This window comes from Nannobrachium achirus (assembly GCF_963921795.1).
Source record: "Nannobrachium achirus genome assembly, chromosome: 21".
Lineage (NCBI taxonomy): Eukaryota > Metazoa > Chordata > Actinopteri > Myctophiformes > Myctophidae > Nannobrachium > Nannobrachium achirus.
The window spans coordinates 27,386,792-27,401,193 of NC_137828.1; the positions used below are offsets into that span (position 1 = coordinate 27,386,792).

Below are 14,402 nucleotides of genomic sequence, written 5' to 3' on the forward strand. Positions count from 1 at the left end.
CTTCCCCTGGCCAGCCGGGGCGCTTGATGGAGGGGAAAGGAATAAGGTTGGAATAACATGTTCCTTCCACGCGTTCCGTCCATCCCGGGGAAATCCCCCCTGTCAGGTGAAAAGAAACAACTTGGACTACTCATGCATTGAAGGAAGCATGAGGTCAGTCTGTTGTCTCCCCAGGCGCGGCAGAGGTTAGAGCAGAGCCCAGGATTACATAGGCAATTGTCACTGGGTGAAAAAAAATGGGTTGCAAAATCATGGGATAAAAATAAATAAATAAATAAAAAGTGATATGAAATTTTCATAGCATCCCATCCCTACCCACGAGTATGTAACAGTACATGCACGCATAATGTTTTTTTTTATATAAAAAAATACACACAAACACATACATGTGTGCTTGCGTGTGAAAGTTAGTGTGTGTATGTATACCCCCTCCCTCCTCTCTCTCTCTCTCTCTCTCTCTCTCTCTCTCTCTCTCTCTCTCTCTCTCTCTCTCGTCCCTGCAGGCCGGCACTGCCGGTGAAGAAAGGTTAGACTTGAGCATAATGCAGGGCCAGCCCGGGGAAAGAATACAATACATATATCCAAGCAACCTGGTGGTATAGGTTAACGCACATAAGTGTTATACTAACCTGTCACTGCATGCATCATTATTCATATTCATATTTATATATTTTGCCCGGCAGAAACGCGCCTATTGTTATTCACTAATTTATTCGTCCTTGGGGTCACACAGCTATAATGGAAAAAGTCCTGTGTACGCACACACACACACGCATGCACGCACACACACACACTGAAGACCACAGCAGTTGAATAAAGGCTTGCCTTTAGCGTAAAGCTGGGCCAGCCTGCAGGAAGAATACGTGCATAATTTAATGTTTAAGGCCCCATCTTACAGCCGCCACTAAATGGCGCTTGGCACAGTTCCATTGTAGTTTCCAGTTGTCATTTTCATGCCCATAGAAATGCAATTTTGTGAGGCGAGGTCCACAAAGTAACTGTGCTGAGGCGAGGGAGGGAAAAAGGTTCATGTTTTTTTTATTTCAATTAAGTAGCTTGCACTTTTTTTTCCCATTGCTGATTAATATGTTTTAAAGAGGTGGTGCCATAGTTTTGTACTTTTTCTGGTTTTCATGTGTCTAGGAGGTTGACAGTTCTTCATTAGACCCCCTGGTGTGGTTGTTATGAGCAATTATGTATTCTCTTTGTATTTGGGTCTTTAGCTAGAGACTGCCACCTTGTGGGTCAAAAATGTGTGCAAATCTTTGAATATATGTATTTTCAAAGCGAACGTTTGAAACTCAAATTTTGCTTCTGAGGACCCCCAAAATGATATTCATTTGTCCACGGACCCCCATCTCAAAATACTCCAGGGACCCCCCAGAAGCAAAGTTTTAGTTACAAATACATATTCAAAGATTTGCACACATTTTTACGACTCACAGGCACACAACACTTTCACAAACACTCACACGAAGTTCCAAAACTTGGTTTCCGTTCAACCGCTCTCTCATTTCATGCATAATTTGCCCGATATCTCCCTTTAATGGATTCTCAATACACAAACGTGCAAACACAACAACATTATGTTTAGCACCAGAGGCCTGGGCAAATAATGTGTCTCTTGCTCAGCAAATGTTGATTAACCATGTGAACACCCTAGCATCCCTATTTAGAGGTGAACATATGCACAATAGACATGCAATGATTTCTGGATGACGTCTTTTGGACGTCTTTTTTTGAAAGCCCAAATCGTCAAAGACGTGTTTGATTTTTTTTCTATCTGGGAACTATTAGTGTTTTAATTGGTACATGTCTATGATTTTTCATGTTGCCATATTGTAACCGTTTTAGAAAAGCAATAAGCCACGCGAGGCATGTGGTTACCTGTATGTTATAACGGCTGAGAGGCGTGGTGAGACACGAGGCGCAGCCAAGAGTCTCCAACATTATAAAATACCAGGTAACCACATTACTCTTGTCGCTTATTGCTTCATTGAATCACAGTCCCACAGGAAACAGGATGTGACATAATCGAAAATCTGTGTCTGCTGCATAAGTATAATTTGTGTGTGTGTGTGTGTGTGTGTGTGTGTGTGTGTGTGTGTGTGTGTGTGTGTGTGTGTGTGTGTGTGTGTGTGTGTGTGTGTGTGTGTGTGTGTGTGTGTGTGTGTGTGTGTGTGTGTGTGTGTGTGTGCGCGTGCGTGTGTTTTCATCTCTGTTTCAGATGTTGGTGGGTTCTTTGAGGCAGGAACACTGGTCAAGTACAACTTCCTGTCTGAAGCTCTGGCGGCGGCCAATAAGGAGTCAAGGATACTGGTCCCTCCTCTGAGCCCACTGGAAGTGAATCTGACCAAGGAAGAGGTGGCCTTTAGCTTCAGTACATCCAGTACGCCGGCTATTCTGATGTATGTCAGCTCCAACACCCAGGACTATCTGGCTGTGGTGTTGAGAGAAAATGGTAAGCACACACGCACACACGCACGCACGCACACACACACACACACACACACACACACACACACACACACACACACACACACACACACACACACACACACATATTATCTATCTATCTATAAATGCGAGAAGTCTCTGCGTGCGTGTGTGTGTGTTTGTAATCCGCGTATCTCGAGAACCGTTCGTCCCACCGGCTTCAGATTCGGCACGCGCGTTCCCCGCCGCGGCACGGAGTGCAGTGCCGGGTCTCGACCCGACCCGACGCGCGGTTTTCCCGAACCGGCGCGAAACGTTCGGAATCTCCTTATGCGGGGTTGATTGTTGACATCAGGCTGTTTCTGAGGAAATCGGCGAAAGCTCTGACTCATTGTGACATCACTTCATAAAAGGCTCTGACATCACGTACGCCACATGAGTCAACAAAAAATATCTGTGAGTGTGTATTGTATGTAGGTAATCCGCGTATCTCGAGAACCGTTCGTCCCACGGGCACGCGCGTTCTCCATAGACAGATATCTCCATATATGGGCATAAAATGGACGCAGATAGACAGATATCTCCATATATGGGCATAAAATGGACCCAGAACTATAACTGCAGTGATCTCCATATATGGACATAAAATGGACGCCGACAGACAGACAGACAGACAGATACAGATATCTCCATATATGGGCATAAATGGACACAGGCAAACAGATGTTCAAAACGGGTCCTATGACAACAGGTATAATGAGGTTTGCATTAAAGGGGGAACCGGCACTGTGTCTGCAACACAGTTGGAGGCACAGACAGATACTCCATATATGGGCATAAAATGGACGCAGATAGACAGATATCTCCATATATGGGCATAAAATGGACCCAGAACTATAACTGCAGTGATCTCCATATATGGACATAAAATGGACGCCGACAGACAGACAGACAGACAGACAGACAGATACAGATATCTCCATATATGGGCATAAATGGACACAGGCAAACAGATGTTCAAAACGGGTCCTATGACAACAGGTATAATGAGGTTTGCATTAAAGGGGGAACCGGCACTGTGTCTGCAACACAGTTGGAGGCACAGACAGATACTCCATATATGGCATAACCCCGCCGCGGCACGGAGTGCAGTGCCGGGTCTCGACCCGACCCGACGCGCGGTTTTCCCGAACCGGCGCGAAACGTTCGGAATCTCCTTATGCGGGGTTGATTGTTGACATCAGGCTGTTTCTGAGGAAATCGGCGAAAGCTCTGACTCATTGTGACATCACTTCATAAAAGGCTCTGACATCACGTACGCCACATGAGTCAACAAAAAATATCTGTGAGTGTGTATTGTATGTAGGTAATCCGCGTATCTCGAGAACCGTTCGTCCCACGGGCACGCGCGTTCTCCATAGACAGATATCTCCATATATGGGCATAAAATGGACCCAGAACTATAACTGCAGTGATCTCCATATATCCATATATGGGCATAAAATGGACGCAGATAGCCAGATATCTCCATATATGGACATAAATGGACAGAGGCAAACAGATGGTCAAAGATCTCCATATATGGGCATAAAATGGACGCAGACAGACAGATACAGATATCTCCATATATGGGCATAAATGGACACAGGCAAACAGATGTTCAAAACGGGTCCTATGACAACAGGTATAATGAGGTTTGCATTAAAGGGGGAACCGGCACTGTGTCTGCAACACAGTTGGAGGCACAGACAGATACTCCATATATGGGCATAAAATGGACGCAGATAGACAGATATCTCCATATATGGGCATAAAATGGACCCAGAACTATAACTGCAGTGATCTCCATATATGGACATAAAATGGACGCCGACAGACAGACAGACAGACAGATACAAATATCTCCATATATGGGCATAAATGGACACAGGCAAACAGATGTTCAAAACGGGTCCTATGACAACAGGTATAATGAGGTTTGCATTAAAGGGGGAACCGGCACTGTGTCTGCAACACAGTTGGAGGCACAGACAGATACTCCATATATGGGCATAAAATGGACGCAGATAGACAGATATCTCCATATATGGGCATAAAATGGACCCAGAACTATAACTGCAGTGATCTCCATATATGGACATAAAATGGACGCCGACAGACAGACAGACAGACAGACAGATACAGATATCTCCATATATGGGCATAAATGGACACAGGCAAACAGATGTTCAAAACGGGTCCTATGACAACAGGTATAATGAGGTTTGCATTAAAGGGGGAACCGGCACTGTGTCTGCAACACAGTTGGAGGCACAGACAGATACTCCATATATGGGCATAAAATGGACGCAGATAGACAGATATCTCCATATATGCATGGGCATAAAATGGACCCAGAACTATAACTGCAGTGATCTCCATATATGGACATAAAATGGACGCCGACAGACAGACAGACAGATACAAATATCTCCATATATGGGCATAAATGGACACAGGCAGACAGATGGTCAAAACGGGTCCTATGACCAGGTAAAAAAACAGGTATAATGGGGTTTGCATTAAAGGGCGGGGCATTCATTCCCTATTTACATTGTTCCGAGTTGGCCAGGTCGCCGACTAGACGCTGGGCCGCCCCAGCTTCTAGTTATGTTAATTACAGGGAAAATTATGTGTTTTTACCTGCTTTGAGGTCCTTGCTTTTTAGTGAAAAGTGTCTTTCATCTTTTACCAAGAATATTGATGTTCCCCATAATAGTCCGCAATTTCCAGCACAAGCAAGGTGTTTGCTCCAGTATGTATTATGCAACGTTCATGTTTAGAATTCCGCCTGTTATCTTTTGCTATTCATAAAGAAATCTCTTTGTTTATTATATTTACTAGAAGCTGGGCCGCCCTTCGGGCGGCCCAGCGTCTAGTCGGCGACCTGGCCAACTCGGAACAATGTAAATAGGGAATGAATGCCCCGCCCTTTAATGCAAACCCCATTATACCTGTTTTCATAGGACCCGTTTTGACCATTTGTCTGCCTGTGTCCATTTATGCCCATATATGGAGATATCTGTATCTGTCTGTCTGTCGGTGTCCGTTTTATGTCTATATATGGAGATCACTGCAGTTATAGTTCTGGGTCCATTTTATGCCCATATATGCCCATATATGGAGATATCTGTCTATCTGCGTCCATTTTATGCCCATATATGGAGATCTCTGTATCTGTCTGTCTGTGTCCCTTTTATGCCCGTATATGGAGATCTTTGTGATTCTGCATCCATTGTATGCCCATATATGCCATATATGGAGATATCTGTTTATCTGCGTCCATTTTATGCCCATATATGAGATTTCTGTCGCTTTTTCAAACAGATGGTCAAAACGGGTCCTATGACAACAGGTATAGATCTTTGACCATCTGTTTGCCTGTGTCCATTTATGCCCATATATGGAGATATCTGTATTTGTCTGTCTGCATCCATTTTATGCCCATATATGGAGATCTATGCAGACACAGTGCCAGTTCCGGAAAATCCTGATGTCAGACATCAGAATCCGAACCTTTCGTGCTGGTTCCAGAAAATCGTGTATCGGGTCGGGTCGAGGCCGAGCACTGCACTACCTGCTGCGGTGGGGAACGCACGTGCCGAATTTGAAATAGGGAATGAATGCCCCACCCTTTAATGCAAACCCCATGAATGCCCCACCCTTTAATGCAAACCCCAATATACCTGTTGTCATAGGACCCGTTTTGACCATCTTTTTGTCTTTGTCCACTTATGCCCATATATGAAGATCTCTGCACACACAGTACCGGTTGCGGAAAACTCTGATGTCAGACTTTATGCCCATATCTGGAGAACGCGCGTGCCGGTGGGAAGAAGGGTTCTCGAGATACGCGGATTACATACATACATACACATTCACAGAGATTTTGTGTTGACTCATGTGGCGTACGTGATGTCAGAGCCTTTTATGAAGTGATGTCACAATGACTCAGCGCTTGCGCCGATTTCCTCCGGAACAGCCTGATGTCAACAATCAGCTCCGCATAAGGAGATTCCGAACGTTTCGCGCCGGTTTCGGAAAACCGCGACTCGGGTCGGGTCGAGGCCCGGCACTGCACTCCGCGCGGCGGCGGGGAACGCGCGTGCCAAATCTGAAGCCGGTGGGACGAACGGTTCTCGAGATACGCGGATTACAAACAAACAGACAGAGATTTGTCGCATTTATAGATAGATGAGCTTGGAGGAGGTTGATTTTGAGGCTTTATCGAAAAAACTAAATGTGCAAAAGGGAAATGGAAACACTAAGCGAATAGGTTTTGTATTAAAATGCATTGAACTCGCATGATATCGATTTGGCTGAAGGGAGCTGAAGGGAGCTACTAACTTGTTGGTGCCGTGTTCCCAACTACTGTACCTTGCATCGGATGTTTATTTTACGGCGCTGTTGTGTGCAAGCCTCGTCCGTCCGTCCGTCCGTCACTCACATCACCCAAGTAAATCCTAGCAAACACTTCATCGTCACACCGTGTTGTGTGCCAAAAGTGGCCGATCTACAAGCTCACAGCACCTCGCATCCGCGACGCGTTGTGAGCTTGCAGATCGGCCATCTTCCAGACGCAGAAACTTGCAGGATGAGACATCGATTCGGGGCGGACAAAAAGCTGTCTGTCACGACTCGGGTTCGGTCTGGAAAAATCTGCCCGATCCCAGCTCTGTTCACTGTGTGCAGGCCCGCGGGAAATCATTTACAGCAGGTCTCCCAAGAATCGCATTTCATCAGTGGATGGAAACAGGCTAAATTCGCTTTTTCATGTTTCAGATTTCCGACACTTCGCTTCCTATTTTCGAAAAGGTTTATGGAAACGCAGCTGTAGATTTCTTTTTTCTTTTTTTTCCCAGAAAACTGTTAGGATTTAGAGGACACCTTGAGTCCGTTTTCAGGCCTAAATGGGTTGAACTTTTCCTTCCTCAGGGTCGTTGCAGGTGACCTATGACCTGGGAGGCCTGAAGGAGCCCTTCTCTATCCACGTGGACCAGCGTAACCATGCCAACGGACAAACACACAGCTTCAACATGACCAGAGTCAATAGAAGCATCACCATCCAGGTACACACACACACACACACACACGCGCGCACGCACGCACGCACGCACGCACGCACGCACACACAGCGGCACCGAGTGCAGCGCTGCGAGCTTGTAGATCTGCTATTTTTGAAACGTTGTGAAAATGTGTGCTAATCTTTGAATATAATGTATCTTTTAAGCAAACTTTTGAAACTAGAATTTTGCTTCTGGGGGTCCCTGGAACTAAATATTTTGAGATGGGGGTCTGTGGCCAAATACATATACTTTTGGGGGTCCTTCACATGAAAAAGTTTGAGCACCACTGACATAGAAACATGGGTTTTTCCAAAAACGTGTCAAACATATTCAAAGACTTAAAATAGCAGATCTACAAGCTCGCAGCGCGGCACTCGGTGCTCCCCCCTATGAAGAACATTCACGGGGGGCCCGCAGTGAATCCTTGTACCCAGGGCCCAGAATTTGGTGTGACAACCTTGCCTGCCCAGTGTGCCCCGTTGTGACATTGCCCGGGGTGTTTTCCCCTCGTTCGTCCCACCTCCTCCCCTCCCCTATTGCCATGAGTTCTCTGTTCTCCCCTGCTTCCTGGCCTGAAGCCTTGATGAGACTCTTTGCCCAACAGGCACGTGCACACATAGACATCAAAGGGGTCTTGAGCCCCTGCCCTTTTATCCGTCTGTAAAAAGTGCCCTCTCCTGATCATGCAGTTTTTGAAGCAGTGAAAGACGCTTCCAAGGAGTGGCTTTGTCCCGTGCGTTCAGGATTGAGGATTGGTCAAGCTTCACATGACAATTTGGCCCTCCAGATAAAATCATTCATTCATTCAGAATTCATAAAAATATTGAACTAATAAAGCACATAGAAAGTATAGATCTAGAACACAGAATGTATAGATCTAGAACACAGATTTCATAGCTCTAGAACACATCGAATAAAGATTCACCGCTTCACTTCGAACCGAGGTTTGATTTTTACTATGGTGAAAGAAATGCAAATTGAATTGCCTTGTCCAAATCTTTTTGCTAAACACATTTTTGGACACTGCTCCTACAGACTTTGCCCTAGAATCACGCAAAGCGGTACACAGTATCTCTAAAGTCATGTCATCAACATGGATCTGTCCCATTTCCCATATTCCCTCCTGATTGGCTACCATTGCCTTCTAAAGTTTGTGTATGCGACCTGACGGTCGCTTTTCCCCCGATTAGGAAGTCTTACTGGTTATTATTATTTTATTTTATTCAAAACTACTTTTTTGGGGGGAGATACCGCCATACCGTCGGTAAATAGTGTACAATGTATTACCGCGATAACTAAAAATCCATACCGCCCAGCCTGTGTGGGTGTGTTCCTGGGTGGTTTTGTAAGCTACTGTATGTTAAAGATTTGTTTTTTGGGCTTTTTATGCCTTTATTTGATAGGACAGTAGGCTGACAGGAAGATGGGGAGAGAGAAGGGGAATGACATGTGGCAACGGTTGTCCGGATCGAGAATCGAGCCGGCGACGCCAGCAGGCATCATAGCCTAGTATGTGGTATGCGCCTTGACCACCGGGCCAGCAGGCGCCCCAAGCTATTGTATGTTGTTGTCCTGTAAGTTATCGAGTCTTTTTTTTTATATACTTTATTAAAGTCAGTCAACATGTAACATATCTTCCAAACAACAATTTCACTGTCATTGTTCATGTTTTTGCCAGACCCAGGGGGTCGGCCTACATAAGGCTTTGTCGGTCTGTCGGTCTGTCGGTCGGTCGGTCGGTCGGTCGGTCCCTCTTTTCCTCAGTGTCCCTCTTTTCCTCAGTGTGCCTGTGTTTGCCTCTGACTGCTCATCTGCCCCTCCCTTCCCTTGCTCGGCTGATTGCCTTGAGTGCCGTCACCTGTACGGGACCAGCTGAGTTGAGTTGGCTGACGAGCTGCTGAGACTATAAATTCCTGTGTGTTCATGTGTTAGTTCAGTGCTGCAAAACATTTGCCCCACAGCCATACTAGTGAAAACAGCCCATCTACAAGCTCACAAACATTTCCAGCTGCTCAGCCTATAAAATCCTGTGTGTTCATGTGTTAGTTCAGTGCCATACTAGTCAAAACAGCCGATCTACAAGCTCACTACGCTTTGTTGCTGAGACTATAAAATCCTGTGTGTTCATGTGTTAGTTCAGTGCCATACTAGTGAAAACAGCCGATCTACAAGCTCACTACGCTTTGTTGCTGAGACTATAAAATCCTGTGTGTTCATGTGTTAGTTCAGTGCCATACTAGTTTTCATTGCGGGTCTGGCACAACCAGGTGACCTGGTCTAGTTATTTTACATGTCTTGTCCCTGTGTAGACATCTTGACTTTTTCTTTTCTTTTTTTTTAACACGTGCAAAAACCCATCACCTACACAACAACAAAATAAACTAGAAAAATATTGTTCCTTCGAAACAATTGTGGGCTCGCTTCAAGCCAGAAAACAATGGCTATAAAAGTACAAAATGTCAAGATCGCAGGCAGTGCTCTCTTTGACGTTACTGACGTCAAAGATTGGTCCATTTTGTTCCAAAAATGTGTTGTGCCAAAAGTTGACCCGCTGGTGGCGCTATTATAACAGGCCAATGTAAGAAGGGTGGTATCTGTTCCTTGACCTATTGGGAATGTGCTTGCAAGATTTCACTGACATTGCAGGCTGTGTTCATGATTTGAGGTGTTTTTGGCTTTGGCCACTTTATCGCTGCTTGCAGCTATATTTGTTATTATTTTTCTTTTTGTGTGTGTGTGCACTTCATAGGCATATTAGATAAAGGTCCTTAGATTGTGTGTAGAATGTTTCATGCAAATTGCAAAAAAAATCCTAACGGGTTTAAGCGTTTCACAAACTGCTCAAAATGATATAGCGCCCCCCTTTGGCCAATTGGAGTGAGATTGGATTTAGTGATATTTGGACTAACACTCTACATCTTTGCCAAATGCCATGAACATGTTACTTTGCATGTATGATTTAGAGGCAGAAGAATAATTTGCATAAAACTGCAATATTCATTGAATTATTAAAAAAGCATGTTTCAATTAAAAAAAAAATCCGATCTGACAGATCTTTAGATATTGGTCCAAAGTTCACGTAAAAAAAGTTTTGTGCACGTGGAGCGAAAATTCCAGAATAAAAGCGGGTTTACGCGTTTTACAAACTGCTCAAAATGGCGGAAAATCGAAGGGCGGAGCTTACTTAACAAAGACACAGATGTCTTCCGCTCGAGTCAAAGCACGCGTGTAAGCAAGTTGCATGTCTTAAAACGAAACGAGTCATGACTTATGCCCGTTTGAAGTTTGAATTTTCAAACGCTTCGTATAGCGCCCCCCTTTGGCCGATTGGACTAAAATTGGTTTCAGTAATACTTTGACTAACCCTCTACATCTTTGCCAAATGCCATGAACGTGTAACTTTGCATGTATGATTTAGAGGCCGAAGAATAATTTGCATAAAACCGCAATATTGATTGAATTATTAAAAAATTATATTTCACTTTAAAAGAAATCTGGTTGATCAATCTGACCGTATTGGTCCAAAGTTCATGTGAAAAAAGTTTCGTGCGCGTAACGAAAAAAACCCAGGAGGAGATAGATTTTTACTGTTTTTCATATAATTCCAAATTGTGGGAGATCTAAAGGTCAAAGGTCAAAAGTCAGAGCGTAAAAGTTGTTCGGCATGAGGAGACGCATACGTGTATACAGGTTTCATGGCTTTACCTCAAACACAGCATGAGCTATACCTGTTCAAAGTTCGCACTTTCGAAGGCTTCCTACAGCGCCACCATTTGGCCGATTGCTGTAAAAAGTAATAGCACACGTCGCCACAGTAAGCTGAACACATTGATGTTTTTATTTTCATTTTCTCACTAAGTATGTAGGAGTAGAAAGGAACCGAAGTTTTTTGATACTTGCACTGACTGCCTGCCTAGTATAGAAATAATGACAATATCTAAAGTGTGCTCGCCTTATAGGCGAGCCCACAACTACTATACAGAGACCAAAAAATAAAATAAAAAGATAAGATAAAGAGGCTTTTTTGTTTGATGTTTGTGTCTGAAATACTTTTGGTTTGAAAAAAAATATATATATACAAATAAAGTGGACAAAACAAAAGGTGGAGTTAAGTGGGCATGTTATCCATATTTAAAAGATAAGAGGCCCACCTTTTTTCAAATACATTTTCCTTACCATTCATTTTATATGTCAACTTCTCCATAGAGTACATGTCCTCCATTTTTTCCAACCATTTATCCACCCTGGGAGGTTCCAAACTTTTCCAGCCCCTTGATATTTGTTTAAGTGCTGTAATTCTCATAATCCAAAAGAGATATAGATCTCTGCTCTGCAGACTTTGGGGACGTGTTCCCAGGAGTATATTGTGGTTTTGTAAATTTAAAACTCTCCCAAATATTTGTTCTATTATTTGTATCACTCTTGACCAGAAAGTTTGTATTTTGGGACATGTGAAAAAAATATGGGTATAGCTCTAGTAAGTTATCGAGTCTTAAGTAAAGGCAATGTTAATTGCTTTCACACGTCTCCTTCGATTAGGTCCGAAAACACCTTGAGTCCTCAGAGAAAGAGGAAATCCACACACACACGCGCGCGCGAACATGTGCGCGCGCACACTCACACACACACACACACACACACACACACACACGCGCACGCACGCGCGCACACACACACACACACACACACACACACACACACACACACACACACACACACACACACACACACACACACACACACACACACACACGCATGTACCCACACACACACACACACACACACACACACACTAGGGGTGCAACGATCCAGTTTTTTCTATTCCGATCCGATATATTAATTTGGCTATTTCCCGATAACCGATACGATACCCGATATTTACAGTAGGCTAAATAGCAAAAAACCTTTCAATTAAAGCCATTTATTAATTGTAGGATAGGCTCAGTTCAAATAACAGAGTGCAGTCAGTGCAACTCTTTATATAAATTCTTCAAATAACCATTTAGAAAAAATATGCGTGGACTCCCCCTTTCCTACTAGACTATAAGAAAAAAAAATCCACCCTATGCATGTGGACCACCCTTTCCTACTAGACTATTATGCAACTATTCGCCCTGCAGTCACACATTTCTGCGGTCACCAATGTCGGTGTAACCATGCATGCGTCTGCTCTGTCCGCGACACACATGTTGCTGACAGACAACTTGACAAGCTTGTGGACAAGAAACAAACAGCGATTGGATTTTCCGAAACAGACCCCCGTGAATCCCGTTTTAAAGAGAAAGGAAGAGCTTAAAACATTTGGCCATACTAATCTCTAAACCAAGGACCTGTTGCTTTGTTTGTTGTTGTGCCCCATGCACTACCAACCGAATGCTTCTTTGCTCTCTGCCGTGCAGCCGTCAACTGGCTCGCATGCAGTGAAGCCGTGTCTCGTATTAAGACGAGTGGAGGAGCGACTTTGGAGGAGCGAAGTTGTGCTGGGATCATTTATTTCATAATTATATGCTAAAAACATTTGGTCATGGGCTTACACTTGCGTGATTATATTGTATATATGCAATATGCCACCCTGAGGTTAGTTATTTATATCGGGACTCGGATCGGCGACGTTCTGTCCGATAACGATTAATTAATTAACATTAATTACCTTCATATCGGCGCCCGATACCGATAAAATATCGGATCGGTTGCATCTCTAACACACACACACACACACACACACACACACACACACACACACACACACACACACACACACACACACACGCGCGCACACTGGGTGCAGTGATGGAGCCTATCAGGAAGTGAATGAAATTGCTCTTGTCTCCATGGTGACTCATCATCCACCAAACACTATTATTCCCTGCAGGAGGCCCTCCAGCACGACACCATCTTTTAGTTTAAAATACTGGAAGTTACTGTTGAACATGTTCCAGTCCTTATACTCATCTCTCTCTGTCCCTGTCTGTCTCTCTCTCTCTCTCTCTCTCTCTCTCTCTCTCTCTCTCTCTCTCTCTCTCTCTCTCTCTGTCCTATCCTCACTGTCACTCTCTTTATGTCTTTCTGTATGACATGTGAATATCTTATATGGAAAAAGATAATGAAATAGCATATCGTCGTTGTCAGGTGGAAACCTCGTACCTCCAAGTTTCGAATTTGTATGTTCTTTCGCAAAGTAAAGCCCTGCTTCATCGTATAAGGCCGTCGCACAAAAGTAGTGAAAACAGCAGATCTACAAGCACACAACGCCTCGCACCGCCAAATCAAGTTGGGCTCCCATTGAACATATAGACTGAGGCTGGAGAAAAGGTCCATAAGTAGGCAATAGTGAAGTCCAGCAAATTAACAATTTAGGTTTGATTTGGGATTTTTGGTGTTTATCCTGTTTTTCCATATTATCTAAGAGTGGATGTTTGAGAACCTTCTCATTGTAACAGATATACATTTTAGAATAATTAAACAGCTTAAATTAGATTGTAAACAGAGCTGTGTTGTTGTGTTTCCTTACACCCTTCTGTGGGGTGGAGACACACATTAACATGTGAAAGCCAACAATTACATCTGCAGTTTCTGTTGGCTAATGTGTGGTTGTTGCTCTCAGGTGTCAGCTGCAGATCACCACCAATAGGCTATAGGGCGGGTGAGGGGTGGAGTTAACAATCCATTGTTTACAGTTTACAGTTTAGGCATTTAGCAGACGCTTTTAATCCAAAGCGACTTACAATAAGCAGATAAAAAACATCACAATAATAAACAAGATAATATGTCAGTACATTAACAGCAATATAACAATGTAAATTGATATCTATCTAGAGAAAAACACAATATAATCAAAGTTCTAAAAAAACAAACAAAAAA

At 43.7% G+C, this 14,402-nt stretch overlaps 1 protein-coding gene across 1 annotated transcript in view; it reads left to right on the top strand.

Moving 5' to 3' along the window:
* Nucleotides 1-14,402, top strand: part of LOC308306664 (contactin-associated protein-like 2) — a gene marked incomplete at both ends in the record, with an annotated part of 459,572 nt that overhangs the window by 441,824 nt on the left and 3,346 nt on the right. The window contains 2 exon segments of the mRNA XM_080751705.1: nt 2,228-2,461; nt 7,411-7,544. Of these exon segments, the coding sequence (XP_080607831.1) occupies nt 2,228-2,461; nt 7,411-7,544 (368 nt within the window).